The sequence below is a fragment of the Zonotrichia albicollis genome, chromosome Z, assembly GCF_047830755.1.
Source record: "Zonotrichia albicollis isolate bZonAlb1 chromosome Z, bZonAlb1.hap1, whole genome shotgun sequence".
Lineage (NCBI taxonomy): Eukaryota > Metazoa > Chordata > Aves > Passeriformes > Passerellidae > Zonotrichia > Zonotrichia albicollis.
This window is the reverse complement of record NC_133860.1, coordinates 49,055,260-49,081,591: the sequence shown is the minus strand read 5'-3', so window position 1 is coordinate 49,081,591 and position 26,332 is coordinate 49,055,260. Positions and strand designations below refer to the sequence as shown.

At 39.7% G+C, this 26,332-nt stretch overlaps 1 protein-coding gene across 1 annotated transcript; it reads right to left on the bottom strand.

The window, feature by feature from the left end:
* Positions 1 to 1,790: 1,790 nt before the first annotated feature.
* On the bottom strand, positions 1,791 to 26,332 carry LURAP1L (leucine rich adaptor protein 1 like). Its single transcript, XM_074533217.1, has 2 exons — positions 25,619 to 26,332; positions 1,791 to 4,646 (listed from the first exon to the last, which is right to left on the bottom strand). The coding sequence occupies exons 1-2, from the start codon at positions 25,814 to 25,816 to the stop codon at positions 4,272 to 4,274; spliced, it is 573 nt and encodes a 190-aa protein (XP_074389318.1). The 5' UTR covers positions 25,817 to 26,332; the 3' UTR covers positions 1,791 to 4,271.

The window sequence follows — 26,332 nt, the reverse complement described above, 5'->3', positions numbered from 1 at the left end:
AAAAGGAAAGAAAAGAAAAGAAAAGAAAAGAAAAGAAAAGAAAAGAAAAGAAAAGAAAAGAAAAGAAAAGAAAAGAAAAGAAAAGAAAAGAAAAGAAAAGAAAAGAAAAGAAAAGAAAAGAAAAGAAAAGAAAAGAAAAGAAAAGAAAAGAAAAGAAAAGGAAAGGAGAAAGACAAGAAAAAAACCCATCTACAAAGCAAGAATAACACTTCCTTCCCTATTTAAAAATTTTGTTACTGGTAACATTACTAGGTATTTTTATCATGTGGTTCCCTAACAGTAACCAAAAGACATATCAAACATCCTTCTTTTGAGATCCAGCTAACATAACAAAGAAAGATCATAAGGAAATATCAGTTTGGAAGACCAGACATGTATGCTGCAAGAGCAGGCTTTTAAAAGGACTTCATAAAAATTGCTTACCTAACCGGTGGTATGCCACAGCATAGAAAATTCCATGATGGGGGGAAAGAAATTGTTTTATCTTCACTCCAGACATATTTAGTAGGGAAATTTAATCTCTGGCCAATGGGAAGATCAAGTGCAGGCAGCATTAATCTCTTTTTAATTTATGTAAGGGAAAAGCTTCTGTTTGTTTCAGGGTAGGATGCCCTTAAACTGTTTCTATAGTAAATTCATAGGTATTCTGAGAAAGACAAACTTGCTGTAAGTGCATTTAAGCAAAACAAAGCCTCCTTTGCTGTAAGGTGATTGATGCTTTCTACTGATCTCATGTTTATTTGGTATACACTAATTCTTTATATCAAAGACACATCTTTTAGCCTTGGTTCAGAAGTGTTGGCAAGATTAAAAATACTAGCACAAGGTTTTTTGACAGCTTAGTAACTGCTTAAGATTATTAAACAAAACCTCCACAGTTTCTCAGTTGATTACATAGGATTACATGAGATGCAGCTACCAGACATTATTTCAAACTTCACCCACCTTGACTAACCAGTTCTCCTTTTCAAAGAGAAATAGAGAAAGATTTTTTACACTTCAAATGATTCAACAGCACTTCCAGCCTTTTACTATTCCCTTCAAAAGTCAGGGTTTGCTTTAAGAAGATACACCAAATTTCTGTATTTTCTAAGAATCTTGTTTCTATTATAGGACAATGGTAGTTCACCTTCCTAAGGCAGAGATACTTTATTGTCTTTGGTCTCCTAGTGTAATGTCTCTGGCCTCCTGATGGATGATTCAAGGGCTCCTGCTTGGTTCTTCATGAGCCAATGCAACCTTGCGATCAATACTAGACTTGGCAGCTAGCAGAGAGATTTCAAGGAATTTTAATTGGTCTTTTGAAAGTGACTCAAAATGTCATCACAAGACCGGCTTGGCAGAATCTTCAAAGTCCCAGTTTTCAGATGTGAAAATGTTAGGTTTTTTCTCCCTTCCTTCAATAGCGTTTTGTGGACCAGAGCACATCCATTTACTAGCTGGTTCCCATTAGTAGGTAATAAGCATCCTAAAACAGAAAGCATACTAAATTTACCTTATGAGTATCCCTTATTGTCTCTGAATTACACAGCTTACACAGCAGAATGTCTTTAAAAGACAAAACTTCAGTCAGAGGTATAGAAACAGGAATGGACTGAGTGTTGCTCATCATATGTTGATTTTACAAAGTGTCTTGAAATTGTTTATCATTCCTGAAAGCAAGCTAAGTCTCAAAAGAACTAAGGTGATAAAAAATGACACAGAATAAATCAATAAAATTCAGTATTTATCCATACTTTTAATTTTTTAAAAAATTCTAATGCTTTTATGCATTTGAAACAGATATAGCTTTGTGCTTTCAGATACTTTTCCTTATTCTACTCAATCATTTAATGTTTTTAGTTCTGTAAATAGATCAAAAGTTAAAAGGAAGTCATGCTGGAAGAGGGCATCCAGAGTCCCAGATGCCACACAAGGACTTTGCAAGACCAAGGTCAGCCAAGTATAGAGGAAGCTGGAAAATAAATGTAAACTATTTAAAAACAAAGTTAACAAGCCAGTAGAAATAGTTGTTTAATGAACATTGGATTTTTCAATGTCTAAACAGTCAAGTTGCAGTTCACTTCAAAGTTATTTGATTAATTTTAGATGTTCAAATTTCATGGTCTCTCTTCAGACGGCAAGCCCAGAGTATATCATTATCTTTTGATTATGAAACCCTGTTAATTCCCATTAAAAAATACAAGTCGCTCTAAATCTTTGAAGCTTTTATGTTTCAAAAATCACAACTAAGGTGTTCATGTTCTTGGATATCAGAAACACAACACCTGAAAACACTTGTTTCCTTCTAGCAGTCTTCTGACATCTTTGTTTTGGCACTTGTACTCTCTCCCCACTTCCAGTCAAGAGATACAGAGGAATAAAAGCTTCTAATCACATACAGCTCTTGCTTTACTGCTTCGACCTGTAGGGTTTTTGTTTCCCTATCTTGGATTCCTATTATATGAACTTTGAAATCACAATGTGATAAATCTATCACTGATTAAATTACTCTTTATCCAGTGTTACAGTTGGGAGTGAGTAGATGACACATACAGTCTGCATATTTCTTCAAATAATTTCAGCATAGTTTGATATTTGAGAAGCTATGTTAAGAATATTCTTTTTCTTCATAGTGAAAAAAATTTATGTACTTGTTGGCCTACTGCCCAAAATCTCAGTTGGAGAAGAAAAGACTGTATATTGCACATTCACATTTCATTTAGAGAGTGTACACTTCCTATGTTCAACTTCCATGCCAAGCAAAAAAGGTAGAAAAACTTTCAAGAGAGTCAGTTTTATATCAGGGAGCTTTGTTTAGTTCTGTTCCCTAGATTAGAATAACTGAAAATAATACAATTTATTTTGAATTCCCAGTCAATATTCTACTTAACATCATCCTGGGAAGAACTTTTTGCCAAGTTCTTTATCATGATGACCAAAGCAAAGGATACATCTTGTTTTTTAATTCTGAGAGACACAGACATCTCCTGTACTGAGAAATTATGGAATTGGTCACAGAGCACAAATTACCACTATCAATTTCTTGATTTTTTTTACCTTTTCTTTACACTTGATGTTGCTCAAGACTGGACAAGATGGACCCCTGGAATCATGGCTTGGATGAACAGAACCTTATTGGACTACCTCAGAATTAACCAAATCCACATACATCAAAGGCTGCATGTACTTGTATTCCTTCAGAATCTGTACAAGCATTTTTAAATGGGAGCCTGCCTTACACTTATTAAACACAACTTTAGTGAGGGAATTCATGCCTTCACTGGCAATAGGAATACTGTCAAACTTGGTGAAACAGAACACTTTAAAATGATGTGTAAGTATCAATACCTCTTTTGCCGTTTCTTATGCTGGAAATATAAATTCATCATCTGTTAGAGTGTCTTGTTCAATTTTAGTTCTTTTACTCTAATTTTCTTCTTATCATAGAAGGATAAATTCTTGGGGGGATTTGTTATGATTCTGAAGGACTTAAAAGCAAAATCTACCTCCTAATCTTTACTGTTTTACTTCTGAGGTACTTCCAATACAACTGATTAACTGCAGCTCTCTACTGCACTAGTAGGCACAAAAAAGTTAAGGCAAACTCTTACTTGTAAAACAGGAAAGGAAAAGGCAGCAGAGTAACACTGCTGAATTAAAAAAAAAAAAAAAAAAAACAATTAGACAAGAGACAAGAGAACATAGCAAAATAAAAGAAACCCCTACTGAAAAGTTTAGAATACTTTATATTTCAAAGGAAGACTTTACAGCTTATAAGAACCAGATTTCACTGCTTAGAAAAGGAAAACTATTTTGTAAGGTATTTTCAAGATTCAGATTTAAGGCTTAATAAAAACAGTGTCTTTGGAAAGACCAGACACGGTAGTCGAGAAACTTTATGACAACATATATTTTTCAGATGATGTTTTATTAACAAGAAATACAAAATTGTTAATCATTGTTTACTCATTCTCTGATGTTTAATTTTAAACATAAAGCTTTTCCTTGACCAGTTTTACAGACTTGTAAATATAGCACTGTAAAAAATTAAAGCAAAAATAATTGTGACAATAAATTAAGAAAATGTGAGAAGGAGGAGGATGAGACAAACCCAATCCATCAAGGAAAAAATGCATTAGAAGCAATAGAAAAGTTAAGCAATAGAATTGAAGTATCATACTATATTCTCCTTCCAAGAGGACTTTGGGGCTTTTGCACATGAAATAAAATAGCAGCAAAGAAAAAGGGTAAGTACAAGTGCATTTGTGTCCCACTGGAACTTGTTCTTATTAACCAAAACAGTAGTACTCATCAGAATCAATTTTTGGATGCTTATGCAGAGACTGTGAGTCCTCCGTGACAGAAGAATCACTGAATTTGTCCAGATCTGAAGGGGTTTGGTGACCAGGAACATCATCCACTAAGGTGTCCAAGTAACTCCCCACTGATATTCCATCCAGTCCATCACTACAGTCTTGCAAACTGTTACAGCTGCCATGGAGCGATGTCTCCTGACTTTCTAGCAAGCTGCATAGGCTTCCACTCAAACTGCTGCCTCTGCTGGCTATGGCTTTCTCTTCAATCATCCACTTGATTGATTCAATACTTTCATTGATGAGTAGGAGCTGGCGCATAAGCTTCACATCAGTGGCTCGGAGATTAACCTACAAGGCAAAAATAATTAAAAAAATTACTCTTTTCATAATCAATCCAAGGAGCAGGCTTGAATGGGCTACAATAAAACACAAAAAAAAAATCCAACTTTCCTATCTAGGACAAATATATTTCAGTAACTAGTAAAAAGCCTCACAAGCAAACAAACAAAAAGCCCCAAAAGTATACATATACTAATACTGGTCAGCCTCCCTAAGCACTCCATTAACAGGACTGATAGTCAATGGCAAAACTTGTATGCACCCTGGTACAATGCTGTTTAGATGAGAAACACAGCTGCTATGACAACTCCTGGGGATAGCCTTCCAGTAATGAGAAGACAAAAAGCCAAGCAAGACACAAAGCCACTTCTATTTACCATTACTCTAAGCTACTTATGGCTACAGATGTCTAGGCATTCAGCCCTAGTTATCCTTACTATGGCTACCCAGGAAACCTAATATTTTCAGATGTGCATAATTTGGAAAAAAGCTTGTGGATATTCAACTTTTACTCACACTCTCATTAGTGGACACTAAAATCTGCTATATAAATGTCTGAGAGTTGAAATATTTAATTTATTGAAACTGTAGCTTTCAGTTATTTAAACCGATAATAGATGAAGGTGATGAAGTTCAGATTTAACTACACATTGCAGGCATGGAGCAAGCATTTGCCACAGCTAACTAAATAAAAAGTGGACTTTAAGAACCAACTCCTACTTTCTCACTTAGTTGTAGTGGTTGATGCAAACACATAGAAGGGTTAATAGTAATGCACAGTGGAATATTACAGGGCTGCATTTCACAGATATATTTAAGTTAACCATCCTAATGTGTTCCTTAACAGGCAAACTGTATAAAACCATTTTTAAGTCACTTCAGCTGACAAATAAAGGTGAGACTTAAGCCTTATATTCATTGTTTCCTTCTCTTCATCTGAAATATCATAGGTACTGGAAAAAATAATCTGTGACCCTGCCATATTGAAAATTTGAAAGTCTTCACTCAACTGAAAAATAAAGTAAAAACAAATAAGACCTATTACATCAGACAACAGATATTTTATACAATTCTTCAAGTCCACAATTGCACAGAAAAATAGTACCTGTATTGCTCATACACAATGGACTGGAACAGAATGAGTATTCTCAAGGAGCAAAGACTGTATCTTGACTGTATCTTTTTGTGCCATGAGTATAATCAGAACATGATCCTTTCCATACTCAAATGCCATCTTCTCAGTACCCCAAATTTCCCCAACCTGATAGAATTGTTTAAAAATTACTTTAACGTATTTTTATTCTCTTAGACACTGAAAGATTGTAGTGGATCCAGCTAGGACTCTTCCTAGCAGCTGTTATGGTTTTGCTCCCTGTATCTGTGACCAAAGCATGTCAGTAGCATTCCAGTGTTTCAGCTCTTGCTGAGCAGGGAGTGCAATCAAGGCCTTTTCTGTTTTTCACTCTGCACCCTCAGCAGTTAGGCTAGGGCTGAGAAAGATGCGTGAAGTGGACAGAGATGGAACAGTTGACCAGAATTCATCAAATGATTATTTCTTGCCATAGAATGTTGTGCTTAGCAATAAAACCTGTGCATTTAATCTTTCCTTTACAGCTGCTGCATGGGGGCCGGCTCGGTCTACTGGCGGGAGATGGTGTGTCACTGACTTTGCATCACTTGTTCATTTAATTTATTTCCTTAATTTTTAAACTGTCTTTGTTACAGTCTAAGTTTTTCTCACTTTTGTTCTCCTAGTTCTCTCCCCTGATCCCACTCGAAGAAGAAAAGACAGTGAGTGAGCAGCTAGGAGTGATCTGGCGCATGCTTAGTTACTGGCCAGGCACAACCCAATGCAAAGACATTTCAAGCTTTGCCAGTAACAAACTGCCTGTATAACCATCATATGTACTCTCACTTCCTTCCCCAGTCCCCAGAATGACTTCTGAATTATTCTCAATCCAGTATCACAAGATTTAACAGAGCTAACCTGGTACTGTGCAAAATAGCTCTACCTACCATTCATAGTTTTAACAATATTGCCCATGTATCATTGTTTGAGAAGTGAGGTTATGAAAACAGATTGACCATTTTGTAGTTCTCCTGCCCAAGCCAATTCCTCTGCTCTAACTAATAAATCACTGTAAACCATTTGCTCGGCAACTAGGCTGTCACGAAAGCAGTAAATTACCCAACTTCCCAAATGCAACTACAGACTTCAGCAACTTGCTGAATATAAACATGCTCAAAGACAAGTTTCCCAAAAGGCTGATTAAGGAAATGTTTAACAGAACTAGCACCAACATGACTCAAATGAAACAGTCCCTTTTAGATAAAGAAGACATCTCATATATTTCAGATTCAGTTCACAGGAAATATTTTTTTTTTCTCTAAATACAGCAACAGCTTCAGCATTTTTGTGGAATAGCCTTACTGGAAACAATTCTTTGCATTTCTGGGTATGAGAATCCTCCTTCTCCTAGCTACCATGTCATTCCAAATCTCCCATATCAAGAGTGTGCTTTACCTAAAGCAAATACTAAAATGTAGTTTAACAAGTGTCATCTTTCTTTAATATGGTTTACTTCATAATCTGTTCAATAACACAAAAATGTCAAAATGACATTTTTTGCCCCTTATGTGCTCTAGCACAGAAATAACCACATGAGCTTTTACTCACTCATGTAGCTGCAACCCATTTACCTTGGAAGCTGTTGGAGTACCAAGTTGGAGTGTTCTTAGAGTAAACAAGTCAGTTCAAGACTGGTTCAGCTAACAGGACTAAACACAATAAAATCTCACCATTTGTTATGCACAGTAACAGGTGCATTTCAGGAACAATCTAAACAGCGTATCATAGCTAACACAGCCTTTTCAGAACAGTTTTTATAGCTGTCCCTTAAGTTAAAGCTAGAGCACACATAGGTCCACTATAGGGAAGGTGCGTGTTATTATGGACCAATTCTCAGCAAAAACTTACAGTGCATAAAGAAAACTATAAAAGAGTGAAAACTAATTTCCTATTACAGGTTAACTTTTATATAGTTTTGCTTAGTCTTGCTCCTTACATTTCCACAATAGTGCTGACCACAGGAAGGAATACTAAATGTTTGACATTAAGAGCTAGTCACAGCTAGAGAAAATAATGAAATTAAATTGACAGCACCTTTCAAGTAACACATTCTGGTAGTGTAAGTGCACAGATTAGCATTCAGAAAAAACCCATAACTTTAATCTGGAAGGAATAACTGGACTAAACACCTGTCTGTGCCTCCCTGTGGTGGTTTGACCAGGAAGAAGTGGGAATTCTGGGATGCTGTGGTCAAACCAATGGATGTTCGGAGTTTGATACTGACACCTGGTGTAGCCAGTGGGGTTTGGACACACCTCCGAGAATACACAGGGGTTAAAAAGCAGAGCTTCGGCCCTGGGAAGCTCTCTTGGGACGTCGAGGAGAAGAGGTCAGATCTCCCTCCCCTGTCCAGCCGCTGCTGCTGGGCGGGGGAGGGGCAGCCATGCGGTAGGCCCGGGGCCTGGACAGAGATGGGGGTGAGAAGGCCCTCAAGGATGGAAGGGTGGAGGAGCAGCCCCAAGAGACATCGGGCAGACATTTCCCCCCCCAGGAGGGAGAGAGAGGGAGAGTCGGCGAGACGGAATGTGATAGCAGCCAGCCCAGGAGGAGAAAGGGGGGAGAAGGGTGCAGCCCGGCCAGCCGCAGCAGCAGCGCGTGTGGGAGTATCGTCATTCTGAGACAGGCAGAGACTGAAATTTTTAACCCCTTTCTTTCATGATTGGGGCCTTGCAAGAATGCTGATCCTCCTCGGAGCTGACTAAGAAGGGAGATAAGAGATAAGATGAAACAAGGACCTGGCCCGAAGGACGTAGAGAAGACTGGCTGAGTGAAGAGAGAGATGCTTGGAGTGGCTTTTTGGCTGGACTTTTCTTGTGGCCATGGACTCAGTTTGTTCCTGTGACACAGAGTGCAGTCACTTTGGGGGAGGCAGTGCCTCAGAACCAGGAGGGTTCATCGTGGGGACCCCTCGGCCCCAGGGGGTTGGAAAAATATGGGGGGGACAGATGTCCCAAAGCAGAGACTGTGCCTTTTTGGAGTGAGACAAGGCATCCTTAAAAGACAACCCTAAGAGCAGCTCTGGTCCATGCACGGTGGTGAGAGCACTGGGCATGGAAGGAAGATGTCACAAGCAGCAAAAGGACTTTTCCGGGCGGTGCCGAGTGACATTGGAAGCACACGAGGTTTCAGCGTGTTTCCAGGGGAAGCCTATGGAACAAGAAGGACTCCTCTCCTCTTCGTGAACTGAAGTTTGAGTATACTCAAGTGTGGTGCCAGACTGGGCAGTTGGTGATTTGGGAGAATGTATCGGATTGGGAAATTCAGGTAGTGGGGAGAAGGAAAGTGGTTTTTTGTAAGGTTTTTAATTTTTTTTTTCCTTTTCCTTATAGTTTTTCCCTATTTTCCTGTAGTTTAGGTAATAAAGTGTTCTTTATGTTTAAGCTGGAGCCTGTTTTGCTTATTCCTGGTCACATCTCACAGCAGACACCAGGGTGAGGGCATTTTCCTGGGGGCACTGGCTCTGTGCCAGGCTCAAACCATGACACTCCCTCTCATACCTGTTGTTCTAGCAAAATATTTCTTCCTTTCTTTTGGTCTTCTGTAATAATATGTACAACACTCTCATAATTTGCTCAAGAGAATTGATATACATATAAACATAAGGGCTTTTTTGTACATATATATGCAGAGAGACACGCAAATATCCATGCTATTTTTTAATATAATTCAGTGGTTTTGAGAAAGATTGACTAGGCTATTGCTTTTAGAATAAAACCCTGAATGACCACGACAGCTAACAAAGACAACTATTGCCTCCTGGCAGTCACCCAAAGTAGTGCATTGATCACTTGGCTTTTGGATCAAAGTCACATATGCAGTCACAATCTGGGCAAAACAGCCTTGCATTCTGCTGCTGCGTGTTCTGCAGACATAGCTTCCAGTCAGTTCCAAACACAGTGGGTCACCTTCCCCTCCAGAAATGGCAAACATAGACTGGTAATATACCCTGCTAAGCTGTGAAAGCTGTTTGAAACATTAGATTCTTCCTGCAGATTACTTTCTTTTAAATTGCTGGCTTCACATGCTGCTTCTTCTAATTACAGGAACTCTGCAAGGATATTAACGGCAACCATAAAACGTGGCTTCAGGAAAAGACATCCCTAAGTTTATTTAAATTATTTCAGTTTCATTTCTTCTCAACACTTTTATGCTCTGTGCTGTAAAGAGTCTACTAGTAAAAGAAAAAGAAGTGAGAGACCCTAAAGAAAGTATTTTTTTCAGGCTAAGTCTTTGAGCCAGAGCACAGTGAAGTAAGTCCTCACAACAGGATTCAGGGAACTATTTAAGTCACTCCGATCAGAAGCTCTGCTCTGCTCTGCATCTCAAAATGAATCTAGGGTTAGCTGCTCTGGAATCTGTGTTCTAAAACATCTTAAGTTTGGACACAAATTCCATGATAAGCAGAAATGGATGGAAACAGTAGCAAAGTACAGTACTCCTGGGGAAGTCTCTCAGACCTTCCCAGGCCTGGGAAGTCCTGCAAAAGTAACAAACATGGGGAGGGTTAGATGAAACTACCTGCATCCAATTCCGCCTGTTGCTAAACACTACCACACTCATCTCTATCACAATTTTATAAACAGAATTTCAAACCTGTGGAACTTTTCCATACTAAATAGCTGTGCATAACCACTATGGTTCAGGAGTATTAATGCTACTATTGTTTCCATTTCCTAAGATGTGTCAAAGATAGCTTTCTGCTTTCCTGTTCAATTTCTTCTATTTCCCTTATTCAGGATGAAGAGCTTGCCAGCTATGCCTACCTCCCCTTTAAGTTTTAAAAGGGAGGTTACCTCAGCTTCTCATAAAATAGCAAATTCCATCAATTAATTCCAGATGCAATTAAAAAAAGCAAACAATCAATGTCCAAATAATAATTTGTTTTTCAGTCTGAGATGTCTCTTCTGAAAAAAAGCTAACCTTACCCCATTTTCTCCTGGTGTTACTTTTACTATTACAAACACTGAATAACAAGTTTTAAAGTAACTAAGGAAATTAATTTAAGAGGCAAAAGATGAGGAAAATAAAACAGTGGCTGGCAATTACTCAAGTCTTATCAAGATACAAATATGGTAAGAAGATATATAAGGATTAAAAAAATGGTCAATAAAACCTCATAGACTAATTCTGTGAGACCATAATAAGCTAAAATACCATAAGCAACTTATTCAAAATACGTGAATTCAAGTTTCATTTAACTGCAGTCACCAAGTTAGCAACTTTACAACAGGGATAAGTCTGGAGACACACACACAGAGGAATTCTTTATAAGACACCATCTCAAAGCATGAAGCATGCCATTTGAGGGTAAGCAAGCTGAAAGTGATACTACAACAGCTTCTCAACACCAGTGAGTAAAAGAGATAAAAGAGATGCTCTTTTTTTTCCATGTAACATGTCTAAATAAAATAAAATCACAAATAACAAATCATGTCTGCTCCTTTAACAAACAGGATGATTAACAGGCTGTGCAGGAGCTACATCCTACTTAAATTAAAACAAATGCATGCGCATGTCTCTAAACTTCTTGCCTGCTTCTAAATTGTCCCACTGATTCAAGGTGTTTGCACTGATTTCTTCATATAATTATGCTGCTTTAGGCACTGGTATTTCAGGATCAAGATAAAAAAAAATCAGAATACCTAGACTGAATTTGAACTTCTCCTGAATTTGAATCTTCAGCATCTCCTGTTAAAAATGAAGGGAGTTTTACATGACAGAGGGTAAGAAGACAAGTTTACTGTCATTAAGTGGAAGGCATCTTCTTTGGAGGAACAGTAACTGATTGTGGGAATGTGTAACATGCACTCCACAGCAAAGCCAGCTAACTGTGGTAAATTCAGACACCACAAAAATTCAAGCTAACAGAACCAACCTGACTGAAACTCTGTATAAGTTCTCTCAAAACAATGGAGATGTGGACCAAAGCCTGGAAGAGAATGAGACTGTTGGAGTCAAGGGAGGTGCTACAATGTTCATCATTATGCCTTCTGTCTCTGACTGTGATTTACTTCACACTGAGCTAGCTAAATTAAATTTCAGTCAACAGCAATAATTGTAGATCAACAACTTTTTCTGCATCTTGCTTCTTTTAGCATGGACTTGTGCTATAATATATTGCTGTATCATTTTCCTGTTTATTTTCTTCTGATTTTTAGGCTTGTGGTAAACTTCAGACAATGAGGGAGCACATAAAAAAGCTACATATAGATACCAAAGCTAAATTTTTGTGATCCATTGTTGATTTGCAGTTATGGTTCATTGATCTGCCTTTTTTCTGCAAAGTAAGTAAGTTACACTGACCTTTCTCAGCTGTACTTCCACAAATGAGTCACAATAAAAACATTGTGGCAGACCACAGAAGTTTTGATCACTTAATTTTTGACTTCTTTTGCAAGAGACTGTTTATAATCTTGTATCACTTGAAGATTCCAACTTTGTTAAAACCCTCATATCAGATTTTTTAGGTAGCGTTCATTACAATAGTTGAACTCCCAGCTGCTCATAAAGTGAGTATGTGGGATCTCAGCACCTCAGTCCTGAGGTGCCGAGCCACCGATACCACCCTTGGGGGGCTCGGGAGTCCTGGAATGTTGCCAGAAGTGTCTGGTGGCTGGACTTTGATCCTACACGGGAGACGACACCTGTATGAGGATAGGAGGACTTCACCGAGGTGAATGGTGAAGGGATTAGTTAATTAGAGGGTGAGACACAGGGTTTAGGATTTATGTACAGGGGGGTTTAGAGAAGTAAGATGGAGGAATTGGGGCATGTCCTGTCCTTCTTCTTCTTCTTCTTCTCCTCCATCTTCTTTGGTGATGGTGGCACTTTTGGATTGGTCATTACTAAAAGTGCACCGGACAATAAGAATAAATGGTATTGGGGAAAAATGATAAATATTGTACACGTAACCATGGGTATAAAGATAGGTAACTGTCCGGAGGGCGGACACAGTGTGCTCATGGCTGACTGCTGAGCAGACCTCTGTCGGGCCGAAAGAAAATCTTTTAGATAAACAATTAATAAACATAAAAACCGAAAGAAGAACTGAAGCCTCTTCTCGTTCTTTGATACGCGGGCTGCCCCAAGGCCACTCCGGGCCTTTCCAGGCCCTTCAAACAGCCGAAAACCGGACATGAGTAGTCATTGAATTCTCAGTTTCTGTCTGCACTCTTAGCTACTTTAAACAGAGGCTCTAGCCCAGCCATTGTCCTGCTTTAAGTTCCTGCATTTCCACTGCAATCCTTCACCAAGTGCTCGCAATAAGTATTTCCACAGGTCTGTCTGTAAAATTTGGCAGCCACAAAACACAGCTCTGAGCGCAGTGACTTTTAATTAGGAAGGAGAAAGACCATGTGATTCCACATCAGCCACAAAAGGATTTTACTGCAAGGAGAGGTTACCAATCCATTAGCTAAAGCAAGAAAGCAGGCAGGTCAGGTCTGAGTCACCACCGGAATAATGTAGGAAAATAGACCAGAATAATTAGGAAGCAGAGCAACTTCATGAGAAGCAAGTTCATTCAGTAGGCAATGAGCATAAATAACTCAATGAGCAGTTCCAAGGATGTATCTTGCAAATATATGAAAAAAATGTTATGCTAATATGCTCATCATCTGATATAGGAAATTTCAGTACTGGCGATTTACATTTCTCTATTTTGATATTTTAATTTTATGCATACTAATTGTTTCCCTTATACTTAACAGGAAAATACATACCACCAAGCTGTGCAATTGTTTAGTCATATTACCTCTGAAAAAATAGAAAAAGTGAATCTCAAGGCCTTTTTTCACTGCCTTGAAATATGCATGGTCCTTGTCTGGGGAGTATGTGTGGGCAGCCTGCCAAGTGTATTAATACCTTTGATAATAACATACCAATGATTAGGATGAATCATTTGATCAGCAGGATATACTTTTTCTCCTAACATTATAGTGTTTGAGGTACCTTCTATGCTTAAGTGTAATAAAAAAACATTCCCAGGGGGAAAGTATATTTTTATTTTTTTCTTTCATTTTTTGCCATCTCTCAATTTTGCTGTGAAAAAGATGAAGCTATTTAAGTGTCTCAAAAGTAGATATGAAAGTGACTGTCAAAAGGAAACATGACATAAAACTGAGAACAAGTAGAAGGGAAAAAAAGTTAATTAGTTAGGTTCTTATTTCCTCACCTCCTGTCCAAATAAAACAAATGTTAAATAAGCATTTTAAATACATGGAATTAACACAAAATTCAAAGAAAGAAACATCTCATCACAGAAGGATAAAAATATAAAAGGAAAATCCCAGCTCTTTTAAAGTTTAGTTGAACTAACATGAAAGAAAGCAGTGAGAAAATGCAGGGATTTGTGAAGAGGAAAAACTTCTAAAGCTGCTGGAAGGTTTTACTGAATGTTTCCAAATATCTCAAACTTCTGTCAAAAAAGCTTCATCTGACCTTAGAAATGTATCTACTGTGGCAAAGGTGAACATGTCCAGAACAATCCATAGTATGGACCCACATTTGTTGACAGACAAGATAACTCCATTGCAAACATTCAGGTCAATATGAAGCTGTAGCATTTGGCTGCGGGTGTCAGAAAGTGTTATAGCAGATGGACAATCACAGCATCATTATGAAGTGTTCTGGACACCAGCCACAATGCAGGACTGTATGCATCTTCTGACCAACATGAGACAGCACTGGGGCTCAAGAACATATGTAATTTCTTTTTTTGTTCATTGGATTTCAATCTCTGCCTTATTTATGTCTGTCCTGACCAAAACATACTCTTAGAAACACTATGCAAAAAAAAATGAAAAATTATAATAACCACTCCATACCTGTTTATCCCTTCAAAATTAATTACTTTTAATACTGGCACTGTGGAAATTACTCAAAAGCATACAACTAAAATAAATGAAGATAATAGGGTTTGCTTACAGGTATACGCAAAGTTTGAAAATACTGCCTCTATAGAGATAACAGCAAAGTTTGAAAGCATTTTAAAACCTAAAAAATCCCCAAAAACCAAACCTATAAAAAAAGACATTAAAACACACAACATTTCATTGAATCGCAGCTGAGACAAAACAATAGAAATACTGGAGAGAAATCTGAAATCTCTTGAAATTCAAGTCTGCTTTCACAATACCACTGGACACATACAATTAAAAAAAAAAAAAGTCATTGCCTGAATCTCCCCAGAATTCAAAATGGAATTCTGTTTGAAACAATTCTGTGTTCTGGAGATGGGGTATATCCTATTGATAGCATATTTTTAATCTAACAACAAAATCTCTAGTAAAGGCAACCTGCAGTCCTATTTACTGAAGGTTTATCTGAATTAGAATCAAAAAGAACTTCAAGACAGCCTTGGTATTACAAATTATAAAATGAGCTCCTAAAAAGACCTTAGTAGTCCTAGAAACTGATTTGCTAGTAAGTGGGATTTTTCCCCTATTAAAACATTATGAGCGATAAGTTCCCATGATAAATTTTTGTATATAAATGAGTCAGTATCTTAAAAAATAAGGGGTTTTGTTTCATTTTATGTTCACTTTGTGACCTGTTTGAAATTCCATGTCTTTCAGCTTACTTTTTCCTCATCCAAATCTCAGTGCTGTATTCTCCTAAAATATGGTCCCTACACAGTCTTTACATCTCTCTGAAAGTACTAGCAAGTTTGAGGTTTTAGACATCATCAAATGGCCTATTTTGAGTCTTTCAAACAAAACCATCTTTTTAAACCTCCAGGTATCTACAAAAAAATTAAGTAATTTAGTTCTTTCTCATCTACTAAGAAGGTACTGAATAGCTAGAAGCTAACCTGTATCTGGGATCAAAGGAATAAAAATCAAGGAGCAAACAGGCTACAACCATTTCTAGCAAGCTAAAATACTGAAATTGGCCAGCACAACAAGATGAGCAGGCTGTTAAGAACTACACCAGCTGCAACTTTTGAGCCCTTTTGGCTCAAAAACCCACAGACCCCTTTTTTTCCCACAGAACACACCACAGCAATTCTTTCTTTCCAGAGGTCACAAGGTGTGATTATCAATGAATGCTAACAATTAAAAAAACACACATCTTATGCTTCCAGGCAAGGATGTCAGAAGGTAGGTAAGAGTAACTAGTCATAAACTATTAACTACAAGGCAAGACCAGGCACTGTAGGTAACATTTTCTTTCCACATTATTTGATCAGTTCTCTGAACAATAACTTATATCCACACCACATAGCGCAGTCCTCAGCTTCTCCAAAACAACTCTAGCTCATGCCATATACTTTTATACACTCTTTTACACTTTGCACTGAAACCTGTTCTTAGCAAAGATTTCTACATAGAAGAGCACTGGGGCATTATGATGTGATTCTAGTTCAGCAAAGAATATTGTTCATAGCTGTCAATGCAATTTATCAGATGTATGAGTAGCTTTAGAAGGATTCAAGGTAATTGCTTACATTTCTCATTTCTTCTTCTATAAGGAAGTACTAGCTACTAAGGTAGTTGGGGAGGAAAAATAAGGCGCAAGACTTGCAAAACATGGCTAGGGAAAGACATATATGGCCTTTCTGAATAACTAAAGGTAACCTGGGAAAAGAGAGAACTATTCAAGGAAAACACAGCATAATTTGGGCTAGACAAGTTTGGTTGTATTTGAAAAGAGCTGGTAACAGCTCTTCTGAAGTAATTTTGTTATTAAACTTCACAGAGTACAATCTAATAACAATGAAGGAAAGAAATTACAAAATATTAAAGATCATAGTGTTTTTTGGATGCATTTTCTTTCTTGTCTGAAATGGGTGGACTGATGCTCTGCACTGGTGAATGCCTAAGCAGCTTTATGAAGTTATCATCACAGATGGCTACCTCATCTGGCTATGGGGAAAACAGCAACACGCCTTCATTTCCCTGCCTCAGTCACAGCAACTGGTAGCAAAGGAGGTAACAAAGGAGGATGTAAATTCCACAGGCCTTTGAAGAACATCACTATTAGTTTGGTTTGCTAGTATAGCACTCTTCTCTTGCAGAAAGGCTTTCTCCTCTCTCTGCTGCAGCAGGATTTACAGTTTTCTCCTACAAACCCTGTAACACTAGAACCCTGCCACATAACACCACTTGAAAAAATATTTCAGTGCACTGTACAATTCTGCCAAGACATGTGGACAAGTCATTAACAGTCACTGTGGTTAAAATAGCCCTGTGAAAGCAAAATGTAGTTGAAGTCACAAAACAGGAAAAGTCCTGTAAAAATTATTCTGCCTTCATATCCGTCCCCCTCATAGCTGTATAGTTTCAAGAAGACTAGAAAAATAGCCTGAAGTTGACAATGACTCCTTGAATGACTTCTCCAAGTTGTTGTGTTTCTGTTCGGGCCCATCTAAATCTCATTAGTCAGAAAACGTTCCTACCCACGGAAAGGGTTCTTCAACACCAAAATCCAACCTAAACCCCTACATTATCACTTCCATTATTTAGCCTTTGTCTAACAAAGGAAATGGCCTGTATTAGCTGCCAAACTCCAAAGGCTGTGCCAGCCTTTCAATGTGGCTAGAACAGGTCTTCTCCAGACACACTTAAAAAGGTGTACATATTGATCTCACTCCAGGAAGAACACTAGATATTCAGAATCAGAGAATCATGAGAGAGATGCAGTTGGAAAGAACCTCTGATCTAATGCCACATTACTGCTAAGTTCAACAGGATTCAATCCAGGCAGGTTTTAAAAATTTCAAGAGAGGCAGACTCTACAACCTCTCTGGACAGCCTGTTCCAATGCACAGTCATCCTCAAAGTAAAAAAGCTTTTCCTTATATTTGGATGGAACCTTTTGTATTTCAGTTTGCGCTCATTGTCTCTTGTCCCGTCGCTGGGCACCACTGAAGAGAGTCTGGTCCCATCTTATTGACAGCGACTCTTAAGGGTCTGACATTGGTAAGATCCCTGTTCAGCTATCTCTTCTCCAAGGTAAACTGGCCCAGTTTCTTCAGGCTTTCCTCATAAGAGAGATGATGCTCCAAACCCCTACAAATCTTTATAGCCCTCTGCTGGACCAGCTCTCCAGTAGTTCCTTCTCTTAAACTGCTAAGCCCAAAATGGATCCCCACACAGCACACCAGATATGGCCTTACCAGGGCTGAATGGAGGCCTGTCGACATGATTTTCACTAGTTTTCTAAAGAGGTGGCAAGACAATACAGATCCTATTCCTCCTTCCACAGAAATGCTTCATAGTTTCCTCCTTGGTGTCAGGACTGTTTTTTCCTAGTAATTCATAATTATTGGAAGGACCAAGCTCTGATCCCTCTGAAGTTTTTAAATTAAAAAGTTTTTTAAACTGAATGTTACGAAAGTAATGCCCAAGGTTTGCTGTAGGTCAAAAGCAAGTGTGAGCTAACAAGAGCAGTGCAACTACCTCAAATACAACACTTCCTTAAACCAGTGGAAATTCTGTAGGAAAAAATGAAAGAAAAAGAAAAATTCAAAGCAACTAAGCTGTTCTATTTTTTTCTACCTTGGGGTAAAAATGCGTGAGCTTGAAAACACTAGTTGCATTATTGTTCTTAGCTGTGTTTCGTTCTGTACCTATAAAGAGACCGGGTTCACAGCTAAACCAGAATGCAGCAAAACGGCTCTTCTTCTGGAAGCATTTGAGTCATGAATGCAGCTGATATCTAACAGCAAACAAAATCACAAATTATGCCAGTGAAGTGTTTATAGAACCTGAAACCCCCAGCAATTGAATAGCAATTTACCATTCTTTAAAGTCACTAAATGCTTTCACTTCACCTGGCACTGCACCCACCAGGGCCACATAGCATTGAGAGGAGTTCATTGTACAGCATGGCAAATAAAACATTCAGATAACTTCTCTGACAGCTTAGCTAGTTTGTGTTTACAGGTAATTAAAAAATGTGCCATACCATTCTCCTGACAAACTGTAAGTGTTAAGAATGGCTAGGTTGATGGGGATAGGCAAGGATTGGATTGCTGAGGCCAGAGTTGCATTGTTGTGCCAGTATGCTCTTTCCCATGTTTATGGAAGCTGTAGGTGAGTTTCCATATCCTGACAAAATAGAGTAGCTGACTTTATATACTTATATACCTGACATATATATACTCTCCAATGTCCTTCCCTGTCTTCTTCTATGGAAGAAGAGAAACCTGCTTGAGAGCTACTTCAAAAGAGGGGGATTCTCAGACACATTTTACCTTCAGGCAGGCACCAGAGGGACTCTGAAACACGTAACAAGTGACCAGTGAAATAAATAACCATCCCAATATCCTTGTAGACTTGAAAAAGCTTGAAAGGTTGAACTATGTTGTTTATATCTTTCAAAGATTTAATACACGATGGTTTATGAACCCTCTGGACATGTTTTGGTCACTCATTTTGGTCACCCTCCAAATTAGAGCTGCTTCCAGTTACTTACCACGAGCACTTCCACCATGGGAAAAAGTTTCCACATTTAGGGGAGTAAGGCTGGATAGTAAAGGCTATGAGTCTGCCTTCACAACAAAGAAGTTTCTCTTTTATTATGAGACTGTCTTGCAGTTTTATGATCAGAGCTCTTCATCCTTACAAACAGTAAACAGAGAACCATCTTTCGGAACTGCTTATGTATAGAAAGCATAACTTCCGTGTTTGTAAATGCAAGTAAAATCCATCAGAGAAATTGCACTCAATTTAATTGAATTCTAACTGTTTTCAACAGCTCAGATCCTCTGTCTTTTCACTCCTGTAACTTCACCTTCATTTACTTCAGATCCCAGTAACCAGCCTCCCTTCCAGGACATGGACAGAAATGAGACACATGGAAAATAAACATATCCACTGAGGAAAGTTTACTAGGTTTTGGCTTTGAGGGTAGAAAACAGACAAATAATTTAGTAACCTTTAAAACATGGATTGAAAATCCATTATTTTTCTTTTACTATTTACTGTTAGGAAAAAGGAAGTATTGAAGAGTAGAAATGCACTTGTTGGCGGTCACCTCTGCTTAATATACATATTTGGTATTGTGCATTTCAAGTTTTTCCTGCTCATATACAAAAGATAATTTTAATTTGTTGTTGCCATAAGTAACCACATAAAAGAAAGCATCCACACAAAATTACAATGATCAAAGGGCTGGAAAATCTGCCATAGGAGGAAAGACTTAAGGAGGTAGGTCTTTTCTCCCTAGAGGAGTCCTGGGGATAGGAGTATCTCCTCACAGCATTCCAGTAATTTGGACTGATACAAAGAGGACCAGGAGAAGTTTCATCTTAACATGAGCTCAACTTTTTTCAGTGAAGGCAATCAATCACGAGAATGATTGAAGGCAATCAACCTCCCCAGTTACACAGCTGAGGTTTTCACAACGGGCTGAATGATTGACAATGTCACCCAGACTCCCTTCCCTTCTAAAGGTGAAACCGGATGGTATTCTGAAGTAGCCCTTCCACCCCAGGCTATTCTATGAAAGCCATACTGTTGTGATGATTTAATCTGAAAGATTATAATCCATTTGCTAAAAGTTATCATAAACTGTACAACTCTGTGCAGAAGTGGTTTAGTATTCACATCATTTCGTTACAAATTGTCAGGAATCAGACTTCCAAAACCAACTTCAGTGGTTCTTCTACTCTTGAAAAAGTAATCAGGAAGGAATAATGAAATTATAATATGTTTTCTGAAAAAAAAGCTGGCAAAAGTCTCACAGTACACGGGCAGTCTAACTGGAAGTCTTGACCTTAGTATCCCTGATGCTGCTGTGATGATTCACATCACACAGATGCATGCATACTGATGGCCCTCACACTGATGCTGCTCTCTAAGGTACCAGCAAGGTTTCATGCACTCTTGGCGATGCAGCAGCAAAAGCTGAGTAAGAACAGACACAAACTCTGAGTACAACACTGAGATGTTCTACAATTCAAATCCTTCTTTCTGCCAGGCACTGAGTGAGGTTTGCCAGTCAAAACATATGTTTAAATATGCATTAATTTAAATAACCTTGGATAACTCATCCTACAAGAGATGATCTGAAAAAAGGGAAAACTTGGCAAAGTACTGGCACTATAATTAAGTTGCATTTTTTCCTTATTAGAGTTGATTATTTTCCCCAAGGATTAATTGACAAGACCATTTTAACGAGTCACGGTCATAATCACAGTCCAATCTGCGTTATATGCAAAAATGGCAAACTCCTCTACTACATCATGCAAACTGGAGTAGCATGGAGAGAACTTGCTAGCAAGACAGAGGATTAAACCCTCTTTCAGTGAACTTAAGGAGGACCTGGGGAAACAAGTTTATTTCTATTTCTGTATGTCTTCTTTTTGTCTAAGAGTCTCACTTCAGGGATTCACTGAATAACAGCTCATTAAGAAACAAAGGTTAATCAAACTCACCTGCACAGTAATTTTATTTTTAAGATTTTATCTTCAGTCAAGTTTTTAAGCAAAAATTACAATTAATCTAATTGAAAACCAGCATGTGATATACAGCTTTGCGTTGCTGATGGGACACACTGAAGCCAGATCTTGGCTTCAGTTAAGACAACTGATGTTATCATACAAAATAGTGAATGTGGCATCCTGCACCTACAGCATGTGTTAAAGAGATATTTCAAGTCACAGTTGTAGATTTTTTAAAATCAGTCCTTCAAAGAAACTAATAAATGCAGATCCTCCAAAACTGTGGATCTAATAAATCTGAGAAAATATCAAGTTTGTCAGACTCTTTAGGGATGATAAAATAGGGTTACAGCAGCCCTGTCTTTTAACCTGAACCTTCATTAATGTGCTAGGGATAGTTAAAAAACAAACCAACCCAAAACCATTAAAAAAGTAAAAAGAAACCAAACTATTGAAAACCAAGAAGGATTGCCATTGTAATTATCCCATTTGCCTTAATTCCAGTTTCATTTTGTTAGGGATCAATGTTAATTGCCTTTAAAAATAGTTATACTAAAATTGAACTAGGAGAACAAAGACGAAGAAAACTCAAGTAATGACTTAGCATGAAGAATATTCCTCTATCTTAAATGGCTTTAGCATGCTCAGCTCCTTGAAAATAGGATTATTTATCCTTCAGTCTAAAAACTGCTGCACTCAGTATACCCACCTGGATGATTAGACTCACTAATACAATTTGATTCTTAACAGTATTCACTGGAAGGAATCTCATTAAAAACCCCAGCATTGCCATCCACCCCTCACTTCCAAGACACATATTATCTTTTCTGCCTTAAATATTTTCATGTAAGACATTTTTTTAAATTTTTGTATGTAATGCAGGCTATACTGTGTTTATATTTCTAGCTTGTAAAGAGGCATTAAAGAGCTGAGTTCAGAAACTTTTGAATTTAAAGGGAAAAATCCACCCTATATCTTTCTTTGAGTGTTAAAGAAAATCTCCCTTTGAGTTACCCCAGAACTTGTGAAGGAGAAATGAGGTTTTACAAGCAGTATCAGTTCAGGCTGCAGAATGAGACTCAGATTATTTACTGCAGTGAAGGTGCATGTGTTGAAAGGTGTCCTCAGAGCATGGTACACTAGAAAAAAGGCTGCAGCTATAAAAGTTTATGTTCAGCTCCCCAACGGAACATTCCACCTGTAAGACCATAGGAAGAAAGATTTTAACAGTGACAAATTTCACACTGAATCAAGGGTCAGATAGGGGGAGGTGTTCATTCCACCCAAGTTTGACCGGAGCACAGTGTTTTGACACACGCTGGCAATTACATCTTGCTTGTTCTCTAATTTATGCCCTTATAACTCAAAGGTTTTCAGGATCCAATGTAGTCTTCATCATGGCCTTCATGGGAAAATGGAGGATAAGAAAAGCTAAGTAAACCTGGCCCAGCAGATTGGTATTTCAAGAACAATACGCTGTGTGCTTTGTGTGTGATTTCAGTGGCCATTAGCAAAATCAGGCGTGAGGTAAAAAGAACCATCTTGAACTGCAAAAGAATCTGAAGGAGCAAGGGAAAGCCTCAAGTCCTTCACCCAGACAGCTGCCACATATACCCCATCTATTTGTCAGGTACTGCAGCTTACAGTCAAACCCAGCATTTCCAAGTCAAACACTGTCTTTTTTTATACACCACTAGAAAAGAAGGACCTGAATAACCTTAGGTTTTATACGTTTACAGAAAGTTCTTTTCAAGTCTGGAATCAGCAAGTAACAAAAGCAGAGGTAGGTCTATCCAAAATTCAGTGAGTAAGCTATAGAAGCTGCCATCATTGTACAACTAGCAAAAAGCGAACACATGACATTTGATTTTCTAGTTGTTTCCATTTTTTGCATGGTAACTACTGCAGCAGCTGTAGACTACTTTTCTACATATCCAAGACTGTTATCTTACACAAGACCTCCTATGCCTTGCAGCAAAGCCAAAGAATAATGCACTAGAAAGAGGCATGAAATAAGAAAACAGATGTTTTAGCTCCATTTTAGAAATTATATGCAGTAAAAATGATGAAAGAAATATAGAATGGAACCACAATTTTTACCTGATATTGTTTTTAAATGTATAAAATATGTCCACTAAGAAAACTACAGTGGGGAAAGGGACAGATTAAGAAGCTGAAGAAACCCTTATGGTTGAGGAAAATCCTGAAGATGCCAGAGACTAGAGCAAAAAAACCCAGGAAGGTAGTTCACTTTCACACTCTGAGTTACAGAAGATAGCTGAGGGCATGGGAAAGGTATAGACAGGGTACCAATACTTCACAGTTAGTCATTGTACTGGTGGTTTAATGGCCACATACAGACCAGAAGCGCTAAGAGCACTGTAACGTATCTCCCCTTACTCAGCAGAAGAAATTAGCTCAGATAAGAAAAGTCAGTCAGTCACTGACGTGACAAAAAACAGGAGAGGGACTAAAACATGCTCCTGCTTACTACAGGGAGAGAAAACAGAGAAACTGGGCGCAGAGAGTCAGGAGAGGCAAAAGAAGAGTGTGACATGAAATCTGCAAGTGCAAAATAAGTGAAGAGACCAGCTTGAAAGGAAAAGGTGATAGGGGCAATTCACTCAGGTCCCCCTTCCTTAACAGGCCTAGTTTTCTTGACATGAACAGTCGTGTTCTGTCAAAAACTCTTGGCTACCTTATTTGCTGCCTTTGCAGTCTGACATCCCATACATGATAAGCTACCTACAGGTCACTGTGAAACCATCATGCAAGCTTAAAACCAAAATATAAGCATGAGATACGCAGACAATGTTTTACTCCATATTAAAACTGAAATTCCCAGTGATCATTACCTAAAATCACAGAATAGCTATGGTTGGAAGTGACTTTAAAGATCATCTAGTTCCAGCCTCCCTGCCATGGGCAGGGACACCTTTCAAATGACAAGCAGAAAGGGACCCACAATGTCTCTGGGGCAGTGCCCCTGTCCCAGTGCCCCACTACCCTCTGAGTAAACAACTCCTTCCCAATATCTCTGCATCTAACCTCTTCCAGTTCAAAGCTGTTCCCCCTCATCCTGTCACTCCATGCTTCTGCCAAAAGTTCCTCTCCCCAGCTTTCTTGTTTGGCCCAGTCTAGGTAGTGAAAGGTGGTTAAGAGATCTCCACAGAACATGCTGATAGTTTGATTTGTGGAGATCTCTTAAATAATATGAAGCCATACAACAGCAGGTGTAATTTCTAAGTTACACCTCAAGATTAACATTACCATCTTGGCTATTAACTCTCAGAATATCCATTCTCTTCCCCTTTTTGCCCAGCACACTTATTTTTTAAAAACTCTTACAAACCTACACAATTATGTACCTATATGTAGCACCGCGAGGGACTTGTGGTGTGGCACTGAACTTGTTTACACAGAATAATATTGATTTATTGGCTGTAAATGGCTGAGTTCCAAGATTGTTGCATAAAGTTATCTCAACATGTTGCCAGAAAATCCCCATCCCAACCTGATCAAAATTCATCCCATATTCAAATAGGCGTAATGACAGGAGCTACAGAAAGAACTGCTACTAAAAATTGTCTTTTGAGACTTTACATAGCATTCACTAATAAAAATGGAAGCTATCTGTGCTCACATATCTGAGGTGACCTGCATTGCCAAGATCGTATCTGCTGAGTGTTCACTAATCACTTCGTCACTCGCTTGCAAAGAGTTTTCTTTTGGTTTATCTTTGAAAAAAATAAGCCAGTTTTATGGCAACATTTTTATGGCAAAACAAACTCACTGAAATGGGAACATAAAGTAGGACAAGCACCTGCACTAAGTAAACAAGTTAGAGGATCTGAACTACATAGAGGATAGTCCTATCACAGATCACTGGCAGAAGAAAGTATACCATTCAACCAAAGTAGAAATAATAGTTTTTTCAAGAATGACTCTTCATCAGCCTGTTTGGAACTAATTAAGTCTGTGAAGTCCAGCAATCAGGTCCCCGAATTCCAGGCCAAATTTCCCGCCTGAAAATACCTGTGTGTCTTTAGGTGCTGGCCATGAGCAGGAAACAGGTGCAATGCAGAAAATGCAGTTACAACAAAGGGGTAGTGCTTAATTTCTTTTATTGGTACTCCAGCTTTAAGTACTTCGAACGAGTTGACAGGAACAGAAGCCAATTATGAGTCCCTGAGGAACTGCCCCGCTGCAAGGGAAAGAGCCGACAAGTGCCTCGCTCTACGCCGCACCGACGAGCGGCCCCTTGCTCTCCCAGCCGGCAGCAGAGCCCTCACTGCCGCCCGGCCGCAGGGGGATGGATGAGCGGCTGCTGCTGCGGGGGCAGGCAGCACCTCCTTCCCGCGGGGGCCCGGCCGGCAGGGCGCAGGCAGCGCGGTCCCCGGCCCGGGCCGCCGCCGGTGTTGCCGAGCGGTGCGGAAGGGCTGCGGCCGGCGCCCGGCTACTCACCATCTCCTGCCTCAGGAGCTGAAGTTTCGTCTCCAGACGGGCCAGGGCGGCAGCGCGGCGGCGGCGGGGCCCGGGGGCCGCGGCGGCGGGGCGGGCCGGGAGCTCCTCCCCGCGCAGGGGCCGCGCCAGGCTCTCGGGCACTTTGCGCCCCAGCTTCTGCTCGACGTCGCGGAGGTTAGGCGGGGCGCCGGTCTCCATGGCTCGCCTTGCAGGGGCCCGAGGCGGCAGCGGCGGAACTACCCGCGCCCGCCCGGCCGCTGCCGGGACGCGGAGGCGCGGAGAACCGCGGCAGCACCGGGGACGGCAGATGTGCCGCGCGGGGGACCCGCGGCGGGCATGGGCATCTCCCGGGCGCACCGGCCCTTCCCGCCCGCTCCCCGGCCGCCGGGGAAAGGCAACAGCGGCCGGGCGCGGGCGATGGAGAAAAACGGCCCCGCTTCGTGTACGAGACCGCGACGCACCCCAGTAGCTGCGGCCGGCACAGCGCGACCCGAGTCATCCCGCGTCCCGCCCGGCTGCAACTTTAAAGCCGCGGGCAGGTGGAAGAGGCGCGGCGCGGCCCTCCCACCGCGGTGCCCGTGCGCTGAGGCCCGGCACGCCCGCGGCCCCGGGGCGGGAACACCGCGTCCCTCGGGACAGCCCGGGCACGGAGAGGGGGACGGACAGGAGAGGCAGAAGGAAAGGGAACAAGGGAAAAAATAAGAAAGAGAAGAA

Excerpts from the sequence above, each read along its gene's own strand:
- LURAP1L (XM_074533217.1), bottom strand. The coding sequence starts at position 25,816 with ATGGAGACCGGCGCCCCGCCTAACCTCCGCGACGTCGAGCAGAAGCTG. Across the intron at positions 4,647-25,618 it reads AGCTCCTGAGGCAGGAGATG|GTTAATCTCCGAGCCACTGA; the intron begins GTGAGTAGCCGG and ends TTTGCCTTGTAG.